The 20,602-nt window shown below is 46.0% G+C and overlaps 2 protein-coding genes across 2 annotated transcripts in view; both read right to left on the bottom strand.

Annotated features, from left to right (window-relative positions):
- Positions 1–5,320, bottom strand: part of LOC119458692 (U4/U6.U5 tri-snRNP-associated protein 1) — a 36,182-nt gene extending 30,862 nt beyond the window's left edge. The window contains 3 exon segments of the mRNA XM_037719318.2: positions 960–1,018; positions 1,117–1,165; positions 4,943–5,320. Of these exon segments, the coding sequence (XP_037575246.1) occupies positions 960–1,018; positions 1,117–1,165; positions 4,943–5,201 (367 nt within the window). The 5' untranslated portion in view covers positions 5,202–5,320.
- Positions 5,321–18,882: 13,562 nt separating this feature from the next.
- Positions 18,883–20,511, bottom strand: LOC119457679 (ATP synthase subunit s, mitochondrial). Its single transcript, XM_037719317.2, has 4 exons — positions 20,354–20,511; positions 20,060–20,268; positions 19,826–19,988; positions 18,883–19,126 (listed from the first exon to the last, which is right to left on the bottom strand). Exons 1-4 carry the CDS (start codon positions 20,464–20,466, stop codon positions 18,988–18,990), a joined length of 624 nt encoding a protein of 207 aa, XP_037575245.1. The 5' UTR covers positions 20,467–20,511; the 3' UTR covers positions 18,883–18,987.
- Positions 20,512–20,602: the final 91 nt, after the last annotated feature.

Here is a 20,602-nt window from a genome sequence, read left to right as displayed (position 1 = left end):
GCAACCTGAACTCTTAAGAACCTCCTTAAGCAGGGGATGCATTTTGTTTCTCTTAGTGCTGAGGCTACAGGATAGCAGAAGTATCTTCAGCTTGAGCTGGTTTAACAGTGGCCATTTTAGTAGCCAGTAAACAATTATTCCACAAAACCAAGAGCTTTTATGAATCATTATCCCACATCAATCGTATTGCATCAATCAGAGATTAACTAAGAATTAACATTCATTGACCGGTGGAACACCGTCTAAACTTTTCGTTACACGGTTGCGACTGCAAGTGTACTTCAAAATTTGCAGACAGTATAGTTTTGTTCAGACATCAAAATGAAGAAGTTCACCTTACAGTCGAGGCTTGGCATATCATTAATAGCAATAGTACGTGATGTAAGTCCAGCCATCAATTATTATCTCTCATGCGTGCCCACATGTGTTCATGATTGACGGGTTGGCGCTGCCTTCCCCTTGAGCATGGGCAGATAAGTTTCCGAGCCTTACTTCTTTTTTGCCACTGTGCGGACCTCTCAGTTGATATAGTTGGCATTTGTGCTGCAATTTCCTTTGCTTCTGGTGTCTTGTGGCTGCATTCCTGCCCTTCAGTAACATTTATCTCTTAAATTAAAATGAAATTATGGGGCTTTACGCCATAATTTCATTTTAATTTAAGAGATAAGTGTTACTGAAGGGCAGGAATGCAGCCACAAGACACCAGAAGCATTTATCTCTCATAAGTCTAAGTTAACATGTGCTTTGCTCCCATACCTGGCTATAAGCAAAGATACCATGAATAATCATAAATTCGAAATGCGAAATCATGTAACCAAACGTGATCCAAATGTCAACAAATTCATAATTTGTATTTGAGGTATGAAATATTCGCATATCCCTTTTGGGATGTGTGAACCTCAAGTGCAAAGACATAGTAACTGAAGAAAGAAAGTTGCTAGCAATGAGAAAAATGGCACCTGGGATTCCTCCTCCATCAACTTGCAGCGGCTTGAGTCCAAGCTTGGCACGCAGCTTGCTGAAAAAAACACAAAAAAACACAGAGGTATGGCACGGTCAACAATTGATCACACAGGATAGCCAAAGCCAGCTTAAAAATCAGAATAAGAAACTTACTTGGTCTCGTCAATGCTGAGAGAAGATTTGTCTTTGTGTCCGGTATCACCTGAAGAAGGAGGCGAGAAATTAGCACATTTGTTGATTGCTAAGGTATTATAGACCCTCACCCTGACCACACAGGAGGCACTCAGACCAATACAAAGGAATTAGAAGAAGAATTTGTAGCTTTAAACCTTTGACAAGGCTAGCCAATACGCTAAACCAAGTTATGGCAGCTAAATAGACAGGGCTACTGCTTGACAAAGCAGAACTCACTGCTGTCAAAGCAATACTAATATGTAAGCCACATTTTCATTTCCCTTACCTTTGCTATGTAATTGTACGAGAAAATATCAGATTTCAAGGGTTCGGTTATAGTTAGCATAAATGTGCTCCTTAAGCTGAAAGAACAACAATGCAAAATAAACAAAGCATAAAGCTTTTATTGGCTTTGCCCATCGAGAGCTGTGCTGTGTAGCTAGTGGTAGATTGCTTACTGCTGTTAATGTGCTGTTAATAGGCACACAAGATGTAAATTTAATAGCAACACTTGACACGCTTCATGTCTCCCCGATTTGAATCCAGTTGTTCGAAGCAGACTTACGGTATCGGGGCCCTCCATTGCATTCCCACTCCATTCTGGAGAGTGGACATCTCCATTAATTCCACTCCTTTTAACTCCTCAAAATGGTGAGAGTTGAACCATTCCCACCAACTGGAGTGGCTGAGCTAAACCATTCCATTCCTCTAACTCCAGCAAATGAAACGCTTCCTCTATAATTTTTTTGCTTTCACCTTGCATGCCTCAAAACTAAAAATGTATTTTTGAAGTCTTAACAATGTTACAAATAACGTTAGGTACAATTTTTTTCACACAAGAAGCATGTCCGTAGCCCGTCATCTCTGCAGTGCCTTGCTGCCTGTAATATCTCTAATATCTACTGTTTCACAGCAAACCTTTCTTTGCAAACCCTTTCAGACTTTCTGATAGTCGCTGAGTGCTGCTGTTCTGCCAAATAGCTGATACTTCAAAAAAAAAAAATGAATTATGTGCCCGATGGTGGAATCGAACCTCGGTCTGGAGGACCACAGTTCATTCCACGGCAGCCCGATGCTCTAGCCATTAGGCCACAATCGCACATATGCATCTATAGTGCCATCACCAACTAGCTCCTTTAACATGATCAGTGCATGTCACACTGCGTAGATTGGGGGCAGGAGAACACATGCACATTCTTTACACCAACAATGCAGGAACGAAATGTGCAAATTTATAGCATTTGATTAACCACTTCTCGAACGTGTTGCTTCACGTAGATTCCAATATGTGCGTTGGACCTGCATATTTTCTTTAAAAGAAGCCTTTTGTGAATTTTGGTTTCTGCAAAAAACCTCTGCCTATGTGCTGTGAAAGGAATCACCAGCCCTCAAAAAAGAAAGTAATGCGTGATCACTCAGACGGTAGAGCACATGCCTGGTCAATACAGTATCTATCGTAAAGAACCTTATTTCACAAGCACACATACAAGATGCACACTCAAGATAATTACACGTGTCATAGGACTACACAAAGGGAAAACACACAATAGACACACTAGACACACAAATGCATAAATAAACTTTATTATCTTGCCTATCAGATAGCGTCGACTAATATGCTAGCTGTGCAGGTTATAAATCACGAGTATGTTATTTGATTGCAAAATAAATACAGTTACTTGAGATCAAAATATTTCGAAAACGAGTCAATTTGAGGCGACAGGCTGAAATGCGATCCCTTTTCCGAAGTAGCTCCCGCCTCGCATCTAAAAAAGTGAAGAGACAACTGAAAGGCTCACTCTCTAGGCATCTTCAAAACCATTATTTCAAAAATTGTCGATTATAATCGGGGCTTTCATAAGTCAAATTTAGCCTCGTTGTGTTTACGTAGTTTTTATTCAGTTTGGGATTAAAGTCAAACCCAACACTAATTTCAAAATTAGGGGCATCGATTTTTCATATACTATTCACAATGCACACGAACTATATAGGTGGCACGCGAGGTGATCCATGATGGCGGACAGAGAGAGTATCAGAATTCTTGACTGCACAACCGCGTCGTAGCACGCCGGGCCTTCTCTCATCCTTCTCGCTGCATGCCGAGTGTATTCTTATTTTTCAGAGTTTATTCTCACCGGCTGCAGAATGCCGCTGCCTTTTACAAAGCAGCTATCTCAAGGAGAGATTAGGAGACAACTTGAAACCTGCGAAAAAAGGATCCAGTGTCTAATTGAAGGCGAAGAAGTTTTGAACACTGGCCATCTAATTTGCTGCGGCGTTAAGACGTGCAGTGCTCGCGCTGTTACAATTCAAGGACTGTGTGTGCAGACTTTGCACTTTCGAAGGACGTCCCACGTCCAAGCTTTCTGTTGCTTGGTGCAGCCGCAGTGGCCCGCACATGTTGCCACGGCGTGTGTGCCCCGTAAATATAAATGAGCCTTGAATGTAATAATCCACGCCCCGCGTAAATATAGATGACTAGCGTGCATAACCATAAGTATGTGCGCGCGTGCTTGTTATTTTACGGAGAATGGCACTGTTAATCTTACTGAAGGATGTATTGCGATGCAAAGCGTATCTAGAACGAATGCTAAGGCTAGAGTGCAGCATTATCAGTTTACGCCACAAAAGTATGCCAATCTTGTTTTCAAATTCGGTTTTAATTGAAAAGGGTCAGTGCAAGCAAATATGCCAGAGACCTAGCGATCGGCGCGCAGATGCGAACCTAGTTACGTTATGATGCAATAAGCCTGGCGAGGTCGAGGAAGTGCTTCAGCGTGCTGCCCACATTTTTTGTCTGCTTCCGTTTTGCCTGCCACTGAGACAAAAGTGAAGATTGGTGGGGGAGGGGGGGTAGTAATTTTTCCAGGTCACCTCTCCGAGTTGCTGTTATGCCTCCTTCGGGACACTCGACAGCATGCCAAAAAATGTGGTGCGTTCAAATTACCGTGAACTCGTGCAGGGTACAACCGTTAGCAACGTCGTATTTGTGAAATGTGCTCTTGCTAAAGCGAATACATTTCTTGACAACCAAAAGTTGCTGTCTTTAAAGGCACTTCATTCTTGTAACGCAGAAAGGTTTTCATGTGTTCAAAATTGTAGAATGTGCATAATATAGTGTTGTTTGTAATTACCGCGGCAGAGGTGCTAGTCAGCGATAGGTAGATGGTGAAAGAAACGGTAAAATTACAAGTCTAGTTTAGTCTAAACGGCAAACTTGCCTGTTTGGTTTCCTCAAGATCAATATTTAAGGTTTCATGACTATGAGTGTGTCCATTCAACTCCAACTTCATTCAGGAATCTCGGGCTCCCATTCCGTTCCCATTCCCTCAGTACAACGGGTGCAATCATTCCATTCCGGTTATTTAAATAACTCCGTAGCCGCCACTCCGCAACTCTGGTTCGAAGTATCGAAGCCGACATAGCAGATTCCTTCCTGAAACACTACATACCTTAGACTATAAACCCCGTTTTTCTTTTATTTTATTATCCGAACCGTGTGCTGTAAATGCACTCGTGTTTAGAAAATATCTCTAAGAAACCGCTAACCGTCAAAATCAAAATAATAAGATATCGAAAACACCATCGCGTGAGGATTCGCGTAACCGAACGCGAAGCTTTTCACGCAGTTAACTACCGCAGATATCGCTCAGAATCGAGTTGTTTTCATGCTGAAGTGCGAGAAAGCGTTTGTGTAGCTATGTTTCACACGAACTGAGCATAAGATAAACATTAAAATTACAGTCACTAGGCTTGTCACGACAGGGTACAGTGATCAGTACATATTTCCACTTGGGTCACTCACTTTCCGAGCCACTTTGCTCTTGCTTGGGTCTTGGCGATAATTCGCGTTCCTCTTTGACCCGGACCTTTTCGACGGGCTGCACTTCATCGTCGACGGTGGCACGGGCGCGTTTGCGGTCACGGTGCCGATGTTTTTCCTTGGTGCCGTCTCGCTCCCTCGATTTAGAGCGCGAACGCCGAGACTTCTTCTTGTCCTTGCTCTTTTCCTTGTCCCTATCACGCTCACGATCCTTGTCCTTGTGTTTTTTAGACGAGCCCATCGCTCCTTTGTGTTGTTTTTCACGGGTAATTCGCGCAGGTAACCACCTCGGTTATATGGGCTTCAAAACAACGCTTTCGCTACGTTGGCAGCCATGTTTCCCTTTCGTGATGCACTAGCGATAGCGTTTCCGGTGTTTCCAATCGTTTGTCATTTTCTTGTGACATCATTACTACCATTATTAACCTGAATTTAGAGGAAATATAACAGCCGAACATCATCGAACTGCATATTTTAACAATAAGTACTTTTATTGCTTTGGCGGCTCAACACGATTTTGAATTTGCGCTGGATTTGTCACAAATAAAGCATCGAGTAAGGAAATACATGTGCACGGACTTGAGAATATTCGCCAGCAAGCGGCGGCTGTAATCTGTCATGATAAATAAAGTCATGACCGATAAGTAGCATTCTCGACAGGAAAGTAGCGAGCGCAGAGAGAAGAGACGCGAGCAAGTCAGATGACGGTTGTCGTTGTGGGAGAAGTTAAGCCGCAAAGGGTGCAATAACAGTGTTTTATTGCGATAGCAATTATATGGACACTCAAAAGCAGATTTCTGCCGTCGGCGTCGCCGTGAGGTTCCGTATGACGTCAATGGAGATGAAAGCGTCGCCGATGATAAGATAAGTGGTTCTTGAGGGAAAGGGAAAGGTTGACGCTATCTTCTGCAGCCCTTGAGGGAGCACGGCTCAGCGCGCGCCGAACGCTATATGTGCGAGTGAAAGGGCGCGAGGGGCGCGCGCTTTCACGGGGAGTGAACGCACGGCGGAGAACAAACGCGCGTTCTGCGCCGTGTTCCCTTAAGGGCTGCAGAAGTAGGCGTCTCTGTTCTCCTTCACAATCACCATGTATGTAGAGCAAACGCGCCTTCTTCCGACGCGCGAGAGGCCGTGGGGGAGGGGGAGAGAAGGGAGGAAGTTTGTATGGGTGTTCTGTGGTTTAACTGCGGCACCAAGTGCCTATTTATATAAGAGGCTCCGGCAACAGTCACCAACGCCGCACGCATTTTGAGCGAACGCGGGCAAAACGCCGACGGCGTCGACAGCAGTTCTGCGTGTTGCCGGTGCTGCTGCATGTCCAAGTTTATACAGCTGATAAAGCTAATATCATTACTCTGTATAGCTCTCTACAAATTGGCTATCGCAACTGATGCTTCGCCTTTTAGGTGAAACTGCGACAACTTTTTAAAACAGTTTACACAGTTTGTTTTTTTTTTTCACTGCAAATAAAGATTATTTGGGGCGTATTTTAGTCCAGCTCACCGATCATCGTCATCTGTTCAACGCGACTGGTACATTGCAGGTCACGAACGGCATGCGTGTTATCAGCATGGCATAGCGCATTCTTGACAGGAAAGTGGCGAACCCATACTGAGTTTTCAGAGAAGGAAACGCAAGATAGAAATGGCGTTTATTGTTCGGGGACAACATACACCCTATATAGTGTAAAAGTTTTTCAGAGTATACACATTGCAAGACACACTAAAAAGTTTACGCCATTTGGGGTGTATCTTGTCCACAAACATGCAATAATCGTCACCTGTCTCTCGCGTTTCGTTTTCTGAAAGCTCTGTCTGAGCTCGCTAAGTTCCTGTCAAAAATTCTAGCTCACGCTAATTCCGTTCCTCACAAAAAAAAAAGTTTACACCCTTTGGGGCGTATCTTTTCCCTAAACAATTAATCACTAGAGAGGTTTAGATTAGGGGGACGCAAGCGTAGGGGCCCGCTGCGATCATGTACTTAGATTTAGGTGCACGTTAAGAAACCACAGGTGGTCGAAATTAAACACTACGGTGTGCCTCATAATCATAAGACAAGACAGGGGGCGGACTTATCTTGAAAATTCGATTATTGTATCTAACCTCATTGTGTTCGCAGCAATATATTAGATGTATGTCGATCATGTCGTGGTCATTGTTGAAGTTATCAAAGCAAAAAAGTCATGATCAGTTGTGTCAGCAATTCTCAAAGTACGGTGATGTTTTAACGCGCTACGGCTGCGGCCGGCATCAGATGAAGGCTTCATGGGTTGGGCTTCCCCACGCGACACATACCAGGGCTCCCGAGGAGATGCTTCCCCACCAAGCTCCTGACATGTCGTTCAACTTTTCAGATCAGGAAATTCGACGCGAATCAGATGCGATGTTTTTTTCACATCCGGAAATTGGGCAGACTTGTGCGTAAGTGAACCGTTCGTCCAAATTACTGATATAAGAGATTGACTCCAACCAAATAAGGTAATTTACTAGCCCGACGTTCTTCAGGGGCTATTCTATTCGAAAAAGGCTGCTACTGGAGTCGTGGCACATTCAGAACACGGCGGGTAATATAAACCGCGTGAAGGGCATCTTTGTATGTTCATGGCCTTGCAGACGCGACGAAGGGAAGAAAGGAACTGGTTCTTTTGTAAAAGGAAAGGTTGGCGCTATCTTCTGCAGCCCTTGAGGGAGCACGGCTCAGTGCCAAAGAAGAAAGGAACCCCCGCTCTAGGTCAGCAACACCAAAACATCTCGTCCCCCCCCCCCCCCCCCCCCCCCCCGGCCCTCGTCAACGCATTCCCAGAATCGGACAACCCAGCCGACCAGCGACGCCGAAGCCGCCCCCCACCACCACCACCTCTTTCGTCTGTCAAGAACAGGCGCCCCGTCAAGTGTCACCACACCTGACGCTCTCCCCTCCCTCCCCCCCCTTCCTCTCCTTTCTTACGATGGACCTTTTAAAAGCGGCACACCGCCACTTCCGAAGAATACCCCCTGAAGAAGGAGCCGAATTGGTTCCGAAACGTCGGGCTAGTAAATTTCCTTATTTGGTTGGAGTCAATTTCTAAGTCTTAATCAATTTTCCCAACCAGACAGGTAATTCTGTCGAAATGTTTAGCTTCAAATTACTGATATCGAAGTTCGAATATTTTAACGAAACACTAACGATATGAAGTTATAAGCACGCGCTTCGTTTAATTTTTCGCTTTTTTTTTTTTTCTTAGCATGCTGTCAGCAATCCTGGGATTGTATTTCACATCAAAAACTTAGTTGCAAGTCCAGCCGACTCCTCCCTTTTACTTGTGTGCTCGTGTTCATTTTTTTTTTTCCCTCACCTGTTGGAAGAATCTTAACCTTACCATAGTCCCTTAATAGCTGAGGGACTATGACGTTACTATGCACCAACTCGCTTAGCAAACCACTCTACTTTTTCTGGTTAATCCCCCCACCTTTTATTGTATGCTGTATGCCCCCTCAACCCTTTTTCTTTATTTTTTTATTATTTTTTATTACCATCGTTTGCCGCCTTCTCTGCAGCTGACGGGCGCACCTTGAAGATGTTTGTGCCACTTAAGTGTCGTCGTAAAGAATTCCGCCGCGGAGGTGACGCCACTCGAGGGCCTCCATTTTCAGATGTTTCCCACATACGGGGTGATCATTCTTAAGTTTTATGGAATTGTTAAAAATTGCATGTTGCAGATAACGTAACTCTAGTCCTTGAGTTTATGGTCTAGTCCTTGAGATTATGGTTTCAGAGAGGCGGACATTACGTGCACAAAAAAATCGAAATACATATTCAAATAATTAACATGATTTTACTAATTAACTTCCTAATTAATTACCTTAAGGCAGATATTGGAACTTGCGAATTGTAGCCGGTGAGTTTGTCAGGCGTATCCACTTGGAAATAATTTCCATAATAACACCAATTTGGAGATATGCGCCATCAAACTCGCCGTAAGAACGCACTATTGGTATACTTACTTTTTTTTTTTTAACAAAACGCTGTTTTAGGCACTGAAGCACAAAATCAACTGGAACCCCCATGTATATGGTCCCACACTTTGGGAAATTATATCTCGAAACTGCATGGTATCATTCTGGAAATTCAATTTCAAGTAGATGCGTCCTGCAAAAAAAAAAAAGAAAAAAAAATTAACTCGCCGGCTACAATTCGTAAACTGCATTTTTTTTTCAATTCAATTCTTTTTTATTGATAAGTAAATTAGTACATAGACAGTAGTATACAGGAAGGGGTCCCAAAGTAAAAACTGCAGGCGGGACCCCTTATGGGCCGAAAAGTAATTAATTAAGAAGTTAATTAGTTAAACATGTGATTCGATTTTACCTGCTATAGTAATGTCCGCCTCTTCGAATACTTCAGCTCAACGACAGGAATTGTGCTATCTGCCACACGCCATTAAAGAAAGATTGCGGACATCTTTAAAAAACATTATCACGCTGTATTCGCTTTGTGTATAAACGACGTGGCGTTGGGCTATAGTTGGTGATCTTCATGAATAAACATATATTGCGTGCAAATTTACACCACACAGAGAAGACGACGCTCTCTGGTGTTCGCGTGTGGTAACAATTTGTCGCGCAATATGTTTATTTATGTATATATAGACAGAACCCAAGAAATGTTTTTTCTTTAAACCTCCTTGGCAAGCCTGCCCCAAATTCCCCATGGATCCTCCGAGAAATAGCGATTTCAGCAACGCGGAGTAAAAAGAGAAAGAGAAAGTAACTTATATGTAATGCGCATTTATTTATTTACTAGTAAATGAAATCGCCTGCGTTTGTAGCTAGCTTAGACCAATGTATGCACCACGTGCAGGGACGCTTTTGCGTATGTGCGCAAAACGCTCATGCCATGCAGCAGCAGAAGGCTTCGCTGTAGAGCTGACTGAGCGCAGCGTGGCTTCGTCATTTTTGCAGGAAAACGCACTACTCGTGTCTGTTGCGCCTCTGACCATTCCAACAGCGCGTGCATAGACCGTCGATACCGCGCCAGCATTGAAATTCTTGTCCGCAGAATTCTTTTTCTCTCTCTCTCTCTCTCTCTCCTCTTGCTTGGCACAAGATCGGTCGCCGACCCGCAAGATGTTATCACTTGTCCACAGACTGCTTTCATCCCTCTCTGCGCGCTGTTGAACACCCCCCTCCACCCCAGGGAGGGAGCGCGAGCACCAAAGCAGTTCCCCACAAATTCCCTGAAAATAGTCATGCCGTCATAGTTGCATTCCACCAAGTAGGAATGCATCGTTGTCCTGTCGCCTTCTCTTCTTGTTGGCGACGTTCAATAGCATTTACCATCGCTCAACCATCACCGAGCACGTAGAGGGGTTGGTGGTCTGGGTTTGGCGGCGGTGAAGGCGACGCTGTTGAATGGGAACAATACTTCGTCCTACTGTACCCTGTCAAAATAAACGGGCACTCGCCTAAGGTCCAAAAGGAAAATAAAATGACGTTTCGAGACCGCTATATACGGGTCCCTTGTTCACAATGAAGATGAGCGCAAGAGGGGGCGATTATTTATGTGTTAGGTGGCGTAAAGTGCGCACGTAAATCTTGGGGAGGTTACCCCGTGTCCGGTTAATCGCGTTTTTAGTCGTTCGAATATGTAAAGATTCCAAGAGTAGTCGTGAAGATTATGGTTTCTCTGTCGCGATTATGCTCGCAGCCTACCAATAGATGACGTGGTTAGTAGTCATGATCCGCCAAGGTGTTCAAACTTGCATTGCCTTTCCGGACATTGTTCTGGTATATGGTACGGTACAATGGTACGGATACACAGGAAACGGTCGACACGCCTCTCCTTTTCTGCTTCGGTCCTGGGTTGCGACGTCAAGCACAAGTCTAGGCGTGTTCGCTTGCAAGTTTCTGGGGAGGCGAAATGGCCTTCCTTTCTTTCCCGCTACATTGCAATCGAGTGGGCAAAAACCTTTCTGCAACGGAGGGGAAAAGGAAAATTTGCACGGCAGCTTCTCTTTTGTGTAGATCGCCGATTTTTCTTCGCTACTGGGATCTCGATGAAAACTAGAGGTCAGTGAACTTTCTTGCGTTCCGCCTCCACTGCGACTCGACCGAAAAAAAAAAAAAAAAACGCGACTTGTTGCGCAGCCGCAGATACATGCTTAGCTAAGATCGTCGATATGCAATGTCTAAGCTAACATGCCAAAAATAATTTTAAAAATATCACCTGTATTATACATTGCCGCTTGAATTATAACATCAGTCTGGCCGCACATTCTTGTGCAGTAAGATAAAGTAATTAAATACCGGCCGCCATAAAAACGAATATATTCACTTAGATTTTCTGGCTATATATTACACATGTATATTATACTAGATAGGCCAACGGAAAGCATAAGCCAGAACACTAGAATAATTAATTAACCCCATAAAACCATTTTCTATAACGGCCTTCTGTTACACCAGTTTTCTTCTCTCTTCTATATGATTGGTAGGAAATATGGTCATTGGTTCCGGAACGATTCCTTCCATGGACAAAACCTTTTCTCGTACATATAGCAGCGAGTTCGAGAGGTGTTTTACAACATGAAGGTCATGTATATTAGCTAATTAAAAGATTGCCCGAATGACTGTAGGTCTGTAACCCAGCTCACGGTGCATGGTCTTGACAAATCTTGTCTATGGAGACTTTCCACATTCATCAGTGAGATGACCAGTGTGTGGGTCACCCCCTTCCATTGTGCTTATATATATATATAAAAAAAGACTTTACATCTAGGGTGTTCATGCAGTTAATTTTGGTGTGCATCACAAGCGCTGTGATGCGTGCTATCCTCAAAAAAAAAAAAAAAATACACGAAGAACTTCTCTCACCAAACTTTCTCAACCCCTCCCCTATCGGGAATATTGTTTTTGTACGCCTCCACATTCGGTGCCGACTGCGGGCCGTCTGGTGGGGTCGCAGAACCCATCACTCTCCAGTACCGATTATAAAGTTTTATGACTGACTGCACACAATCTTGGCGTTCTATGCCGGAGATTGACGACATCCTGTCCAGCACGATTTCACGGTGCCCAGACGGGGCATGTGTTCTTCGAAACAGCTTCAGCGATTAGAGAGTGTGCAGAGTGACAGTCCCATATCGTTTTCGAAGGATAAAGAGATGACGACGTCAAATAAGTGACAACTGCGGCACTTTGGAGATGATTTACGAGCCTAATGCGTTGTCGACATTGAAGAAGTCACAGCACACATTGGGCGCAAGGTACTAAGGGTGTCTTGTCACTTTTATTTCCTCTTGTCACGTTGCTCCTCCGTCCAGTAGCGCACCCCAGAGGGAGGGGGGGGGGGGGGGCAAGCACGTATTTGCATAATATGGAATATCCTTGCTTTAGCCAGATGAATCCAACAGCAAATGAAATGGCCAATAATTATAATAATAATGACACCGAGGATGATGACGACGATTAGTTCTTCCGCGTTTTACTCAAAGTAATTTAAGAGTGAATGAATAAATACAAGACAATGATAGATAGAGTGTTTTTCTTAATCAGGAAAATTCGACCTCGGATTGTAATGACAATGTGAACAGAGCACTGAAGGAAGGAAGGAAAGAGTGGAGAAGGAAAGGCAGGGAGGTTAACCAGTTCAGCACAACCGGTTTGCTTCCCTACACATGGGAGCGGGATGAGGGGGAATGAAAGATGGGGAGGAGAGAGAGAGAGCACACAGCACAGCACACACCAGTAGCGCACCCAGGATCTCTGCCGGGGGGGGGGGGGGGGGGTGGCAGTTTGCCAATACCATCTAAACAGCACTAATTTCGATTTCTTCAGGGGAAATTGTCAAAAAAATGCGCTTTTTGCGAGTGTGCAGACGATTGCGCGTCTTACATCTTAGTTGCAGCACTCAAATGTGTAAGGAAAGAAAAGGGGTTAAACAAAAGGAGGGGTTAAGTCGGCCTCAGGGGGGGGGGGGGGTTACAACCCCCGAACCCCCCCCCCCCCCCCCCCCCCCCCCCCTTCGGTGCGCCACTGGCACACACATCGTCAGTCACAGTCCGTCACTCTTGCGTGGTACCTGACATCACTGTCACAGCCGCTTGTCCAAGCCCGTGTCTTTTAAAAACCGAAGTAGCCCCTTCGTCGCCTTCAGCTGCGATGTCTTCTGTCGACGACATGTGAAAATCACTTCAACTGACATTGGTCTGCTGTCCCCCCCCCCCCCCCTTCCCCGCTCGGTGCGCCATTGCCTCCGTCCCTGTATCAAATAATAAAAAAAAAATAGAAATAGAGGGTTTTACGTGCCAAAACTACGATCTGAATATGAGGCACGCAGTAGTGGGGGACTCTGGAATAATTTCGCGCCCACCGAATGCTGCCGCCGTGGACGGGATTTGATTCCGCGACCTCGTGCTTAGCAGCCCAACACCTTATAAGCAACCACGGCGGGTTCTCTCAAGTTTGCGCTATTGTTTCAACGTGATGTACCAAGAAGCTCAAGCTGCTCTTGTGAACTTATTTTGTGGTACCTGTGCCTAACGTCAACGTGTCTACTACTCGAGATGACGAGTATTTTTTTTTTTTTTTTAATGCGTCAGTATACGGTATAGTGTACGGCGCATATCGCAGCGGCCCGTACAATAACAGACAACTTCAAATGCTTGTTTCATGCAAAGTGGCTGTCCCTGTCGCTAATCGCGCGGTAAAATGTCGGTCAGCGCAGCAGACATGTTTGTGCAAGCAAGCACAAGTCGTTGTCTGTAGTTGATCGCACTCCCACATAGCGAAGCATGGTCCAGTTGTTTCTCGGACACTGTATTTCACCAACCACCCGTTGCTTGAACACGCTACTCACAGTTTTGTTTTTCTATCACCAAGCCGATAGCAACGGATAGACCAACGCGGTGCTGTGTTGCATCACACTCCTTTCTTGAATGCACCCTGACATATGTGTTGGCGCTGAGCCGTGCTCCCTCAAGGGCTGCAGAAGATAGCGCCAACCTTTCCTTTTCTCATAACCAACCACTTAGTAGTAGTAGTAGAACATATGTCAGTCATCGGCTAGGCGAAGTAAAAGTGCGAAATGGTGAACAAAAAAAGAAAAAAGTTCTGACATTGCAAGTTGCCGTGACGTCAGCTGCCCATCCAGAATATGGGTCTCATCGAGATATATGCCGACCCTGTCACGTTGCTGAACGATAAACGCGCGGCGACAACGATTGTAATATGCGAGAGGCGCTGTATCTAAATTTAAACTTAAGCTCTACGATTCCACGCAAAAAAAAAAAAAACAGAAAAAAAACGATATGATTTTGAGGCACACCTTATATAAAGTGGGATCTACTCCGGGACTTGGGCCGGTATTTAAACCTTCGACCTTGTGCTTAGCACATGGCGAGGTAGGGGGCCCAAGGCTTCGAATTCATTAGGATCGTCCTGTGTTCTCTAAGTGCGACATGGCTCTGTAATCAAGGGATTGTAATCAGGAATGCGGCCGCCGCAACTGAGACTCGAAGCTGCGACCTCGTGCTCGGTAGCAGAACCACAATAAGCGAGACCCAGCGGCCAGTGCGTCCGTGTGTCTTTCGAGATAGTCCACGAACCATTCTTTATTTCTTTTTTATTGTACGATTAACCGCTTAGCCCGAAGGCACTACCGCAGGGAGGTTACAATTCGACTTAAAAAAAAAAAAAAAAACTCGTCTTCATTGACACAGCCCACTTGCTGACTTGATAGGCGATTCCATTCGCTAATGTAACGAAGAAAAATTAATTAGCATACACATTAGTTCTGGTGCGATATTCTAAAAACTTAAAACAATGATCAGTACGCGCAGAGACATAATGAGGCCTGTGGAAGTATTTCGACAGGTATACCATGAAATATTTGACGATGAGTGTCAGTCACAATTTTCTTCGTCATCAGGAACGAATATCCCATCCTATTTCATTTTTCATATTGGTACAGCTATCAGTTCTCGAGTGCCTACTTAGGCAGGGTGTCATTCAAGAACCTTGATAAGTAACTTTTATTTGCCAAATAAAATGTCTGAACGCAGTACCAGAAGCCACGCTGCTGCCGCCTGTCAAGTTCTCTACTTGGCACGGGGGGGGGGGGGGGGGGGGGGCAAAAGTCAATGATAGCGGTAACGTGGCATGACGGAAACGAAAGCTCTGGCTGCTGTCAGGTTTCGCGAGCGGTCAGTCCACTGTTCGCGACGATTGGCGTTCTTGACACAGATAATTGGTCGCAAATCACATACACCGTATCGCGAACTCATCGGAAAACCGACAGCAGCAACGGCACTTCCAAGAAATAGCTTTTTGAACTGACTGCAAAAGAAAATAACAGAAAAAAAAAAAGTAATATAAGCAACGTTTTTCTCCCTGCGCGAAGTGAGAGGGAAAAGAAAGATTTCAGATCCCATGTTCAAGCGGAACGATGGAAGCCTCCTGGACACGCTTTATCACGTGCACCCAAGACAGGTTTCCCTTTGTACGCCTCAAGAAAGGAAGAAAAGAAGTAAGGGGGACGCCTATCTGCCGGCCTTCCCCAACTGGTCTCCCCCCCCCCCCCCGCTACCTCCTCTCCAAGAGAGGAGGTACCCCACCCGAGGAACGCCATTCGCTGCCTGCCATTGGCTAAGGTTGGTCCTCTCGCTCCCCCTCTCCACCTCCTTGCAGGCCCCGCACGACGTGTATCGCACCAAGGCAGAGACACTTCGTTCGTGTTCGTCATCGTGACCACAAGTTCATCGCAACTGGTAAGTTGAAGACCTCGTGGTCAAACTTTTCGCCGACATCATATCGCAAGTGCGCCTGTGGAATCACTTGAAACTTTAGTGGATCGAGCAAAAAAGGCTAGGCCGGGCTGTACAGAGAAAGTAAACGTGTTCAAAGGTGTGTAAAAGGCAAACCACATTAACCATTACCCCCTTCACGCGTTCAGAAGATCATTCGTTGTTGTTCATGCCACGTGCAATGTGCCATCGCCTTGGCAGTTTTGAAGAAGCGGCGCAACTTTGTCCACCTAGTTAACGTGCATTTAATCAACCTGATAAGCCACGTTTGATACACAGTGACAAAAAAGGGAAACGTGTCAGCTGAATCTCGTGTCCATATTGTTAACTGCTGCCATGTTGCTCGAAACGGGCTCCGCTATTAGATTATCTTATCTGATTCCGTGTCAGCTTCTACTCGCGGTTGTGGCGAAAAAGACTGCAGCAGGTCTAAGAAATTAACGCGTTGCTGCTGGAAATGCTACCCTGCCGTATCCCCCCCCCCAAAAAAAAAAAAAAAAAAAAAAAATTCCAGCTAACCCTAAGGGCCCACGAAGTTAAGGGGGTTTCATTGTAGGTGACTATCAACACTTGGGCAAGTTATGTTCCCTACAAGGCTTCCTTTTGCGCAAATGCATTCGTTTTTCTTTTTTTATTCAAAAGCAGAACATCGCGTGGCTTTAACCTGTCGCTAGCTGTCTTGAATACCGCTTCTGTTGAGGTCCATCGTATGCATCCTGCTGTTTCTTTTCTTTTCCTGTTCTACGAATTGCCAGCCGTCGTTTGCAAACCCCCTCAAAAACCCACGTGGCGATTACATGTAAGGCCTAGCAAGAGATAATACGTCATCGTCAAGACTCGTGCGCATGCGCACGAGGTTGCACGTCTCGCAAGGATGCATTCGCGTGTCTTGATAGCATGCAAGATTGTTTGTGTACCGTGCATTGCGTGTACAGTCAAGCACAAAATATAACGAACCATGAAATTTTGAGAAACAGCTAAACATGCAGTCGAACCAACGTAGAACGAAGTATTGTGTATATCGAAATGTAAAATCCCCTTGAACATTGTTATTATGTATATATCGAATTACCGTTATATGTAGCTACTTCGCGGTCCCCTTATTTAATGTTGGCTCTGAAGCCACAGCAATAATTTTTTTTGTGTGTGTATGGACGGCAGTTATGCATGCACATTTAACATCGCAACCGCCCAAGCAATAATACACAACTTCAAATGATTGCTTCATGCAAAGTGGCTGTCCCTGTCGTTAATCGTGCGGCAAAATGTCGGTCAGCGCGGCAGGCATGTTTGTGTAAGAAAGCATAAGTCGTTGTGCTATAGTTGATCGCACTCATACTTAGCAAAGCATGACTCTGTTGTTCTCGGACACTGTAATTTCATCAACGACCCGTTGCTTGAACACGGTTGTCACAGTTTTGTTTTTTACCTCACCACGCCGGTAGTAAAGGATAGACCAATGCAGTGATGTGTTGCATTACCCTCCTGGACGGTAAACTTTTGTGGTCGACTGTACGTTCTTTTATGTTGACTCCTGTCAATCAATCGCATTGTGGAAGCTCTCTCATTTGTGTACACAGTAGTGACAGGGATAATTAATACCTCCAGTTCAGCACTTCTCAATAAACGCGTTTGTACTTATTCCACCAGTAGTACATTGCCTTTATCAAGAACCTTCCCTTTTCCCACTCCTGAAAGCAACATTCTCTTCAGAGAATATTGTATCGGCGGCAGCGACGGAGTAGGAACTGATGCACTACCTTCCTTTGTACTGAATGCTTCTTGCCAAGCACACGTTTGTTTATCCTCTTAGATCACCGCATCAAAGGCGTTAGTCAGATAACGGGCCCTCTACTAGAGCCCTCTGCCGCTGTCGGGAAATGCCTCGGAATGAAGCTGGTATTAGAGGTCTTGCAGAAGAAGGTCGCTCGAATTTTCGTGCGGCTTTCCGTGATACGGGTAACCCGAGATATATATCTCGCGAAGGACCCAATTAATTTGCGCCTGTGACATTCATCAGTTCACTGCCGTTCAGATTTTATCGCAGAACTGCTTTTGCAGTATGGTGAACCTGTAAATATTCCTAACTATACATTCTCTCTCTCTGCCCATTCTCCAGCAGTTCCCCAAAGTCAATCATGAGGATCGGCGCTCTTTTGTTGGCGCTCGCTGCCGTCCTGGTCGTCGGCGAAGCCCACAGCTCCAAGTTCCTGCCCGCCGTGCGAGCGAGCCTCCAGCTGGGCTCCCGCCTGCTGCGTCACGTGGCCGCGGTCAAGGACAGGCTCCGCGAGGACGTGGAGCGCCACCTGCTCCGTCACGTCGAGCATCGTCCGGGACACGAGTTCGTGTTCGAGCTGCCCAGCTGGAAGAAACCCATGCTTCCGCGGCCGTGGACGAGTCCTGCGTTCCACAGCTCCTTCAGCTATCAAGCGAGCTCCTCCGGTCTACACATGCTGCCGCTGCCTTTCTTCCCGCGTCCCATGCCCGCCATTGTGGTGGTTCCTTGCCGCAACGTCAAGACCCACATCGCGCACTTCGTATTGCCTTGCATCAGGATCACCGGCGAGTTCGGGCGTCCGGCCTCTGGCCTTGGAGCTTCGCAGCCCAACAACGTCACGCAGGAGACTTCGAACGTCACGGTCGACGACACCACCAGCGACCTCGCCCCGAGGGCACCGACGAGCACAATGACCTACGGAACGGACGCGGAGGAACAATACGTCACAGGTGTGGCCACCCGAGCCGTTGACGTCACCGAAAACTCGTCCACCACAACCTACAGCACCGAGATCGAGGAGGTGACGCCCACTCCGAGCGAGCTGGCAAATGACGTCACGGCGACAGACGCAGTCTCATTTGCTCTCGGCACGCGCGCTGACGATGTCACCGTTGTCACAGACATCCCGGACGTCACCACCGAAGCTGGATACGATAAGTATTCGGCAGAGGGGCCCTTCACTTTGGACAGGAAATCTAACATGATCTTGGACGACGACGAACACACAACCACTGATGGCAACGCTCTGGGCACCACAGAACCCACCGATGACAGGAACTTCAATGACATCCTGAAAGAAGCCGAGGCCGCTTTTGCGAAGTTGAGCGAGCAGTAACTCCGGCGAACAATGGATTTCACAATGACTTGAGTGACATTTATTTATTTTCCGTTGTAAATATGTGAATAAACTCATTGCAAGTATCTACTCTGTTTCGGAAACGGGATGAGCTGCACAGCGCATCCACGTGATCACTTTTTTGGCTTAGTGGTTTCGTTCACTTCGGGGTAGTCAACCTTGCAGGTCGGAAGCAGTTGGCTGAAGTGTTGGAGAACCCCTTCACGGTCGCGAACTCCAGGTAGGTCGAAGAGTTCTAGATAATGCAACTTCCTGAAAGGAAAAAAAAAAAAAAAAGGCGCAGACAATCGCGTTATCGTGTCTGCTGTACGTGTTCTTTCGAACGGCACGTGGGAAACGTGTACAAGAGATACAAATAAACATTTGCCTTGTGTATTCTATTACGTCGTTTTCTGTGCAGGTTTCCCTACGAACACAAAACTGCCGTAGATTTTTTTCTAGCTAGCTGTCGAATTACGGTGGTCGTAGCAAATTAAACCACCTGTCCTGCGATCCGTTCAAACATGCAGCAGCACGGCTTCGGACGTGATAACAGCCCAATTACGTCGCCAAAGCGGAGGTTATAGCGCACCAATCCGCCTGGTGCCGAAAGCTGCCTCTTTTGTAGTCCAGTACGTGTGGCCCAGTTTATGTAAAAGTGCAGCAAAGCGCACGATGATTTTTTGCGCTGCTATAAGGGCCAAATTACCGGGAAATGGTCACGGCGTGTATGTTCGATCCCTCGGAAGGGATTTACGTGCTGAACGGACTGTACTACTACGGACTGTACTATGTCCGCGTCAATGGTACCACCAGACCGCCAAATCGTGGCTTCGGTCTTTTCCACGTTTGTAGCCATGCTGCACTTCTTAAAAGGTGACATAGTTATTTGTTGAGCAGTCGAGGGATTGCGGCTCCATAGCGTAATTGCTGCGTAGACAGCTATCCAAGACGACAACATCGAAAACTTACGCGAGCTCTGACAGCGACTTCACTCCAGCGTCTGTCACGTTTCCGCAGCTGATGACGTGCACTTTCTCTAGACTATCCTTGCGAAGTTGCAACATTTGCAACGCCTTATCTCCGAGAAAGTTGCAGCGCGTCAAGTTGATTGATTTCAGGTGAGTCAGTTCCTCTGCAAAAAAAGAACAAGAGACGTGCTCCCTAGATGAATGCTCGTTCAAGATCGAAACCTGCGACACATACTCAGGTAAGGAAAGCCTATCTCCATAATTGACGAGTCGGTCGCGTCGATTTCTTCTATCTTGTAAGCGCTTGAGCTCGTGGTCGGCAGTGTGTTATAGTCGGTGTGAAACTTGATAGCTCCGCTCCATCTGACAGAGGCTCCGCTTCGTATGAGCCACTCTGCTGCCGCTCTGTCCGGCCCGATCTCCTTGATACGGTCTTGGTCATATCTACGTGAGGGGAGCGGCATTATTGTCAAAATTCTCGTAACGCCACGGTTCAAGCGTCGATATGAACACAACTCGCCAAGCTTACCTGTTGAATACAGCATTCAGCCACTGCCAGAACAGTCGTTTTTGGGAGTGTGCCGCTTCTCTTGCAAATGGCAGTCGTTGCGCAACCTGCGCAATATTTGTTAGCGCGGCCATGTTTGTAACACTGACCTCTAGTGGAGATCAGGTTTAGGTAGTTTGTAAACAGCGAATTCGTCTGCTAGCTGCCGACTAGGGTACAATCTACTGTTGACACTGGACCAGTAAACGTTATAATAAATTCATTTAAAAG

Source organism: Dermacentor silvarum, chromosome 7 (genome assembly GCF_013339745.2).
Source record: "Dermacentor silvarum isolate Dsil-2018 chromosome 7, BIME_Dsil_1.4, whole genome shotgun sequence".
Lineage (NCBI taxonomy): Eukaryota > Metazoa > Arthropoda > Arachnida > Ixodida > Ixodidae > Dermacentor > Dermacentor silvarum.
Note: the sequence above shows the minus strand (reverse complement) of the source record. Positions and strands in the feature narration are given on the sequence as shown.

What these genes read in the sequence shown, in the direction of transcription:
- LOC119457679 (XM_037719317.2), bottom strand. Translation starts at nt 20,466, where the DNA reads ATGGCCGCGCTAACAAATATTGCGCAGGTTGCGCAACGACTGCCATTT. An exon ending in GATAGGCTTTCCTTACCTGA is followed by an intron (nt 19,989 to 20,059) that starts GTATGTGTCGCA and finishes CTTTTTTTGCAG; the next exon opens with AGGAACTGACTCACCTGAAA. An exon ending in AAGTCGCTGTCAGAGCTCGC is followed by an intron (nt 19,127 to 19,825) that starts GTAAGTTTTCGA and finishes TTTTCCTTTCAG; the next exon opens with GAAGTTGCATTATCTAGAAC.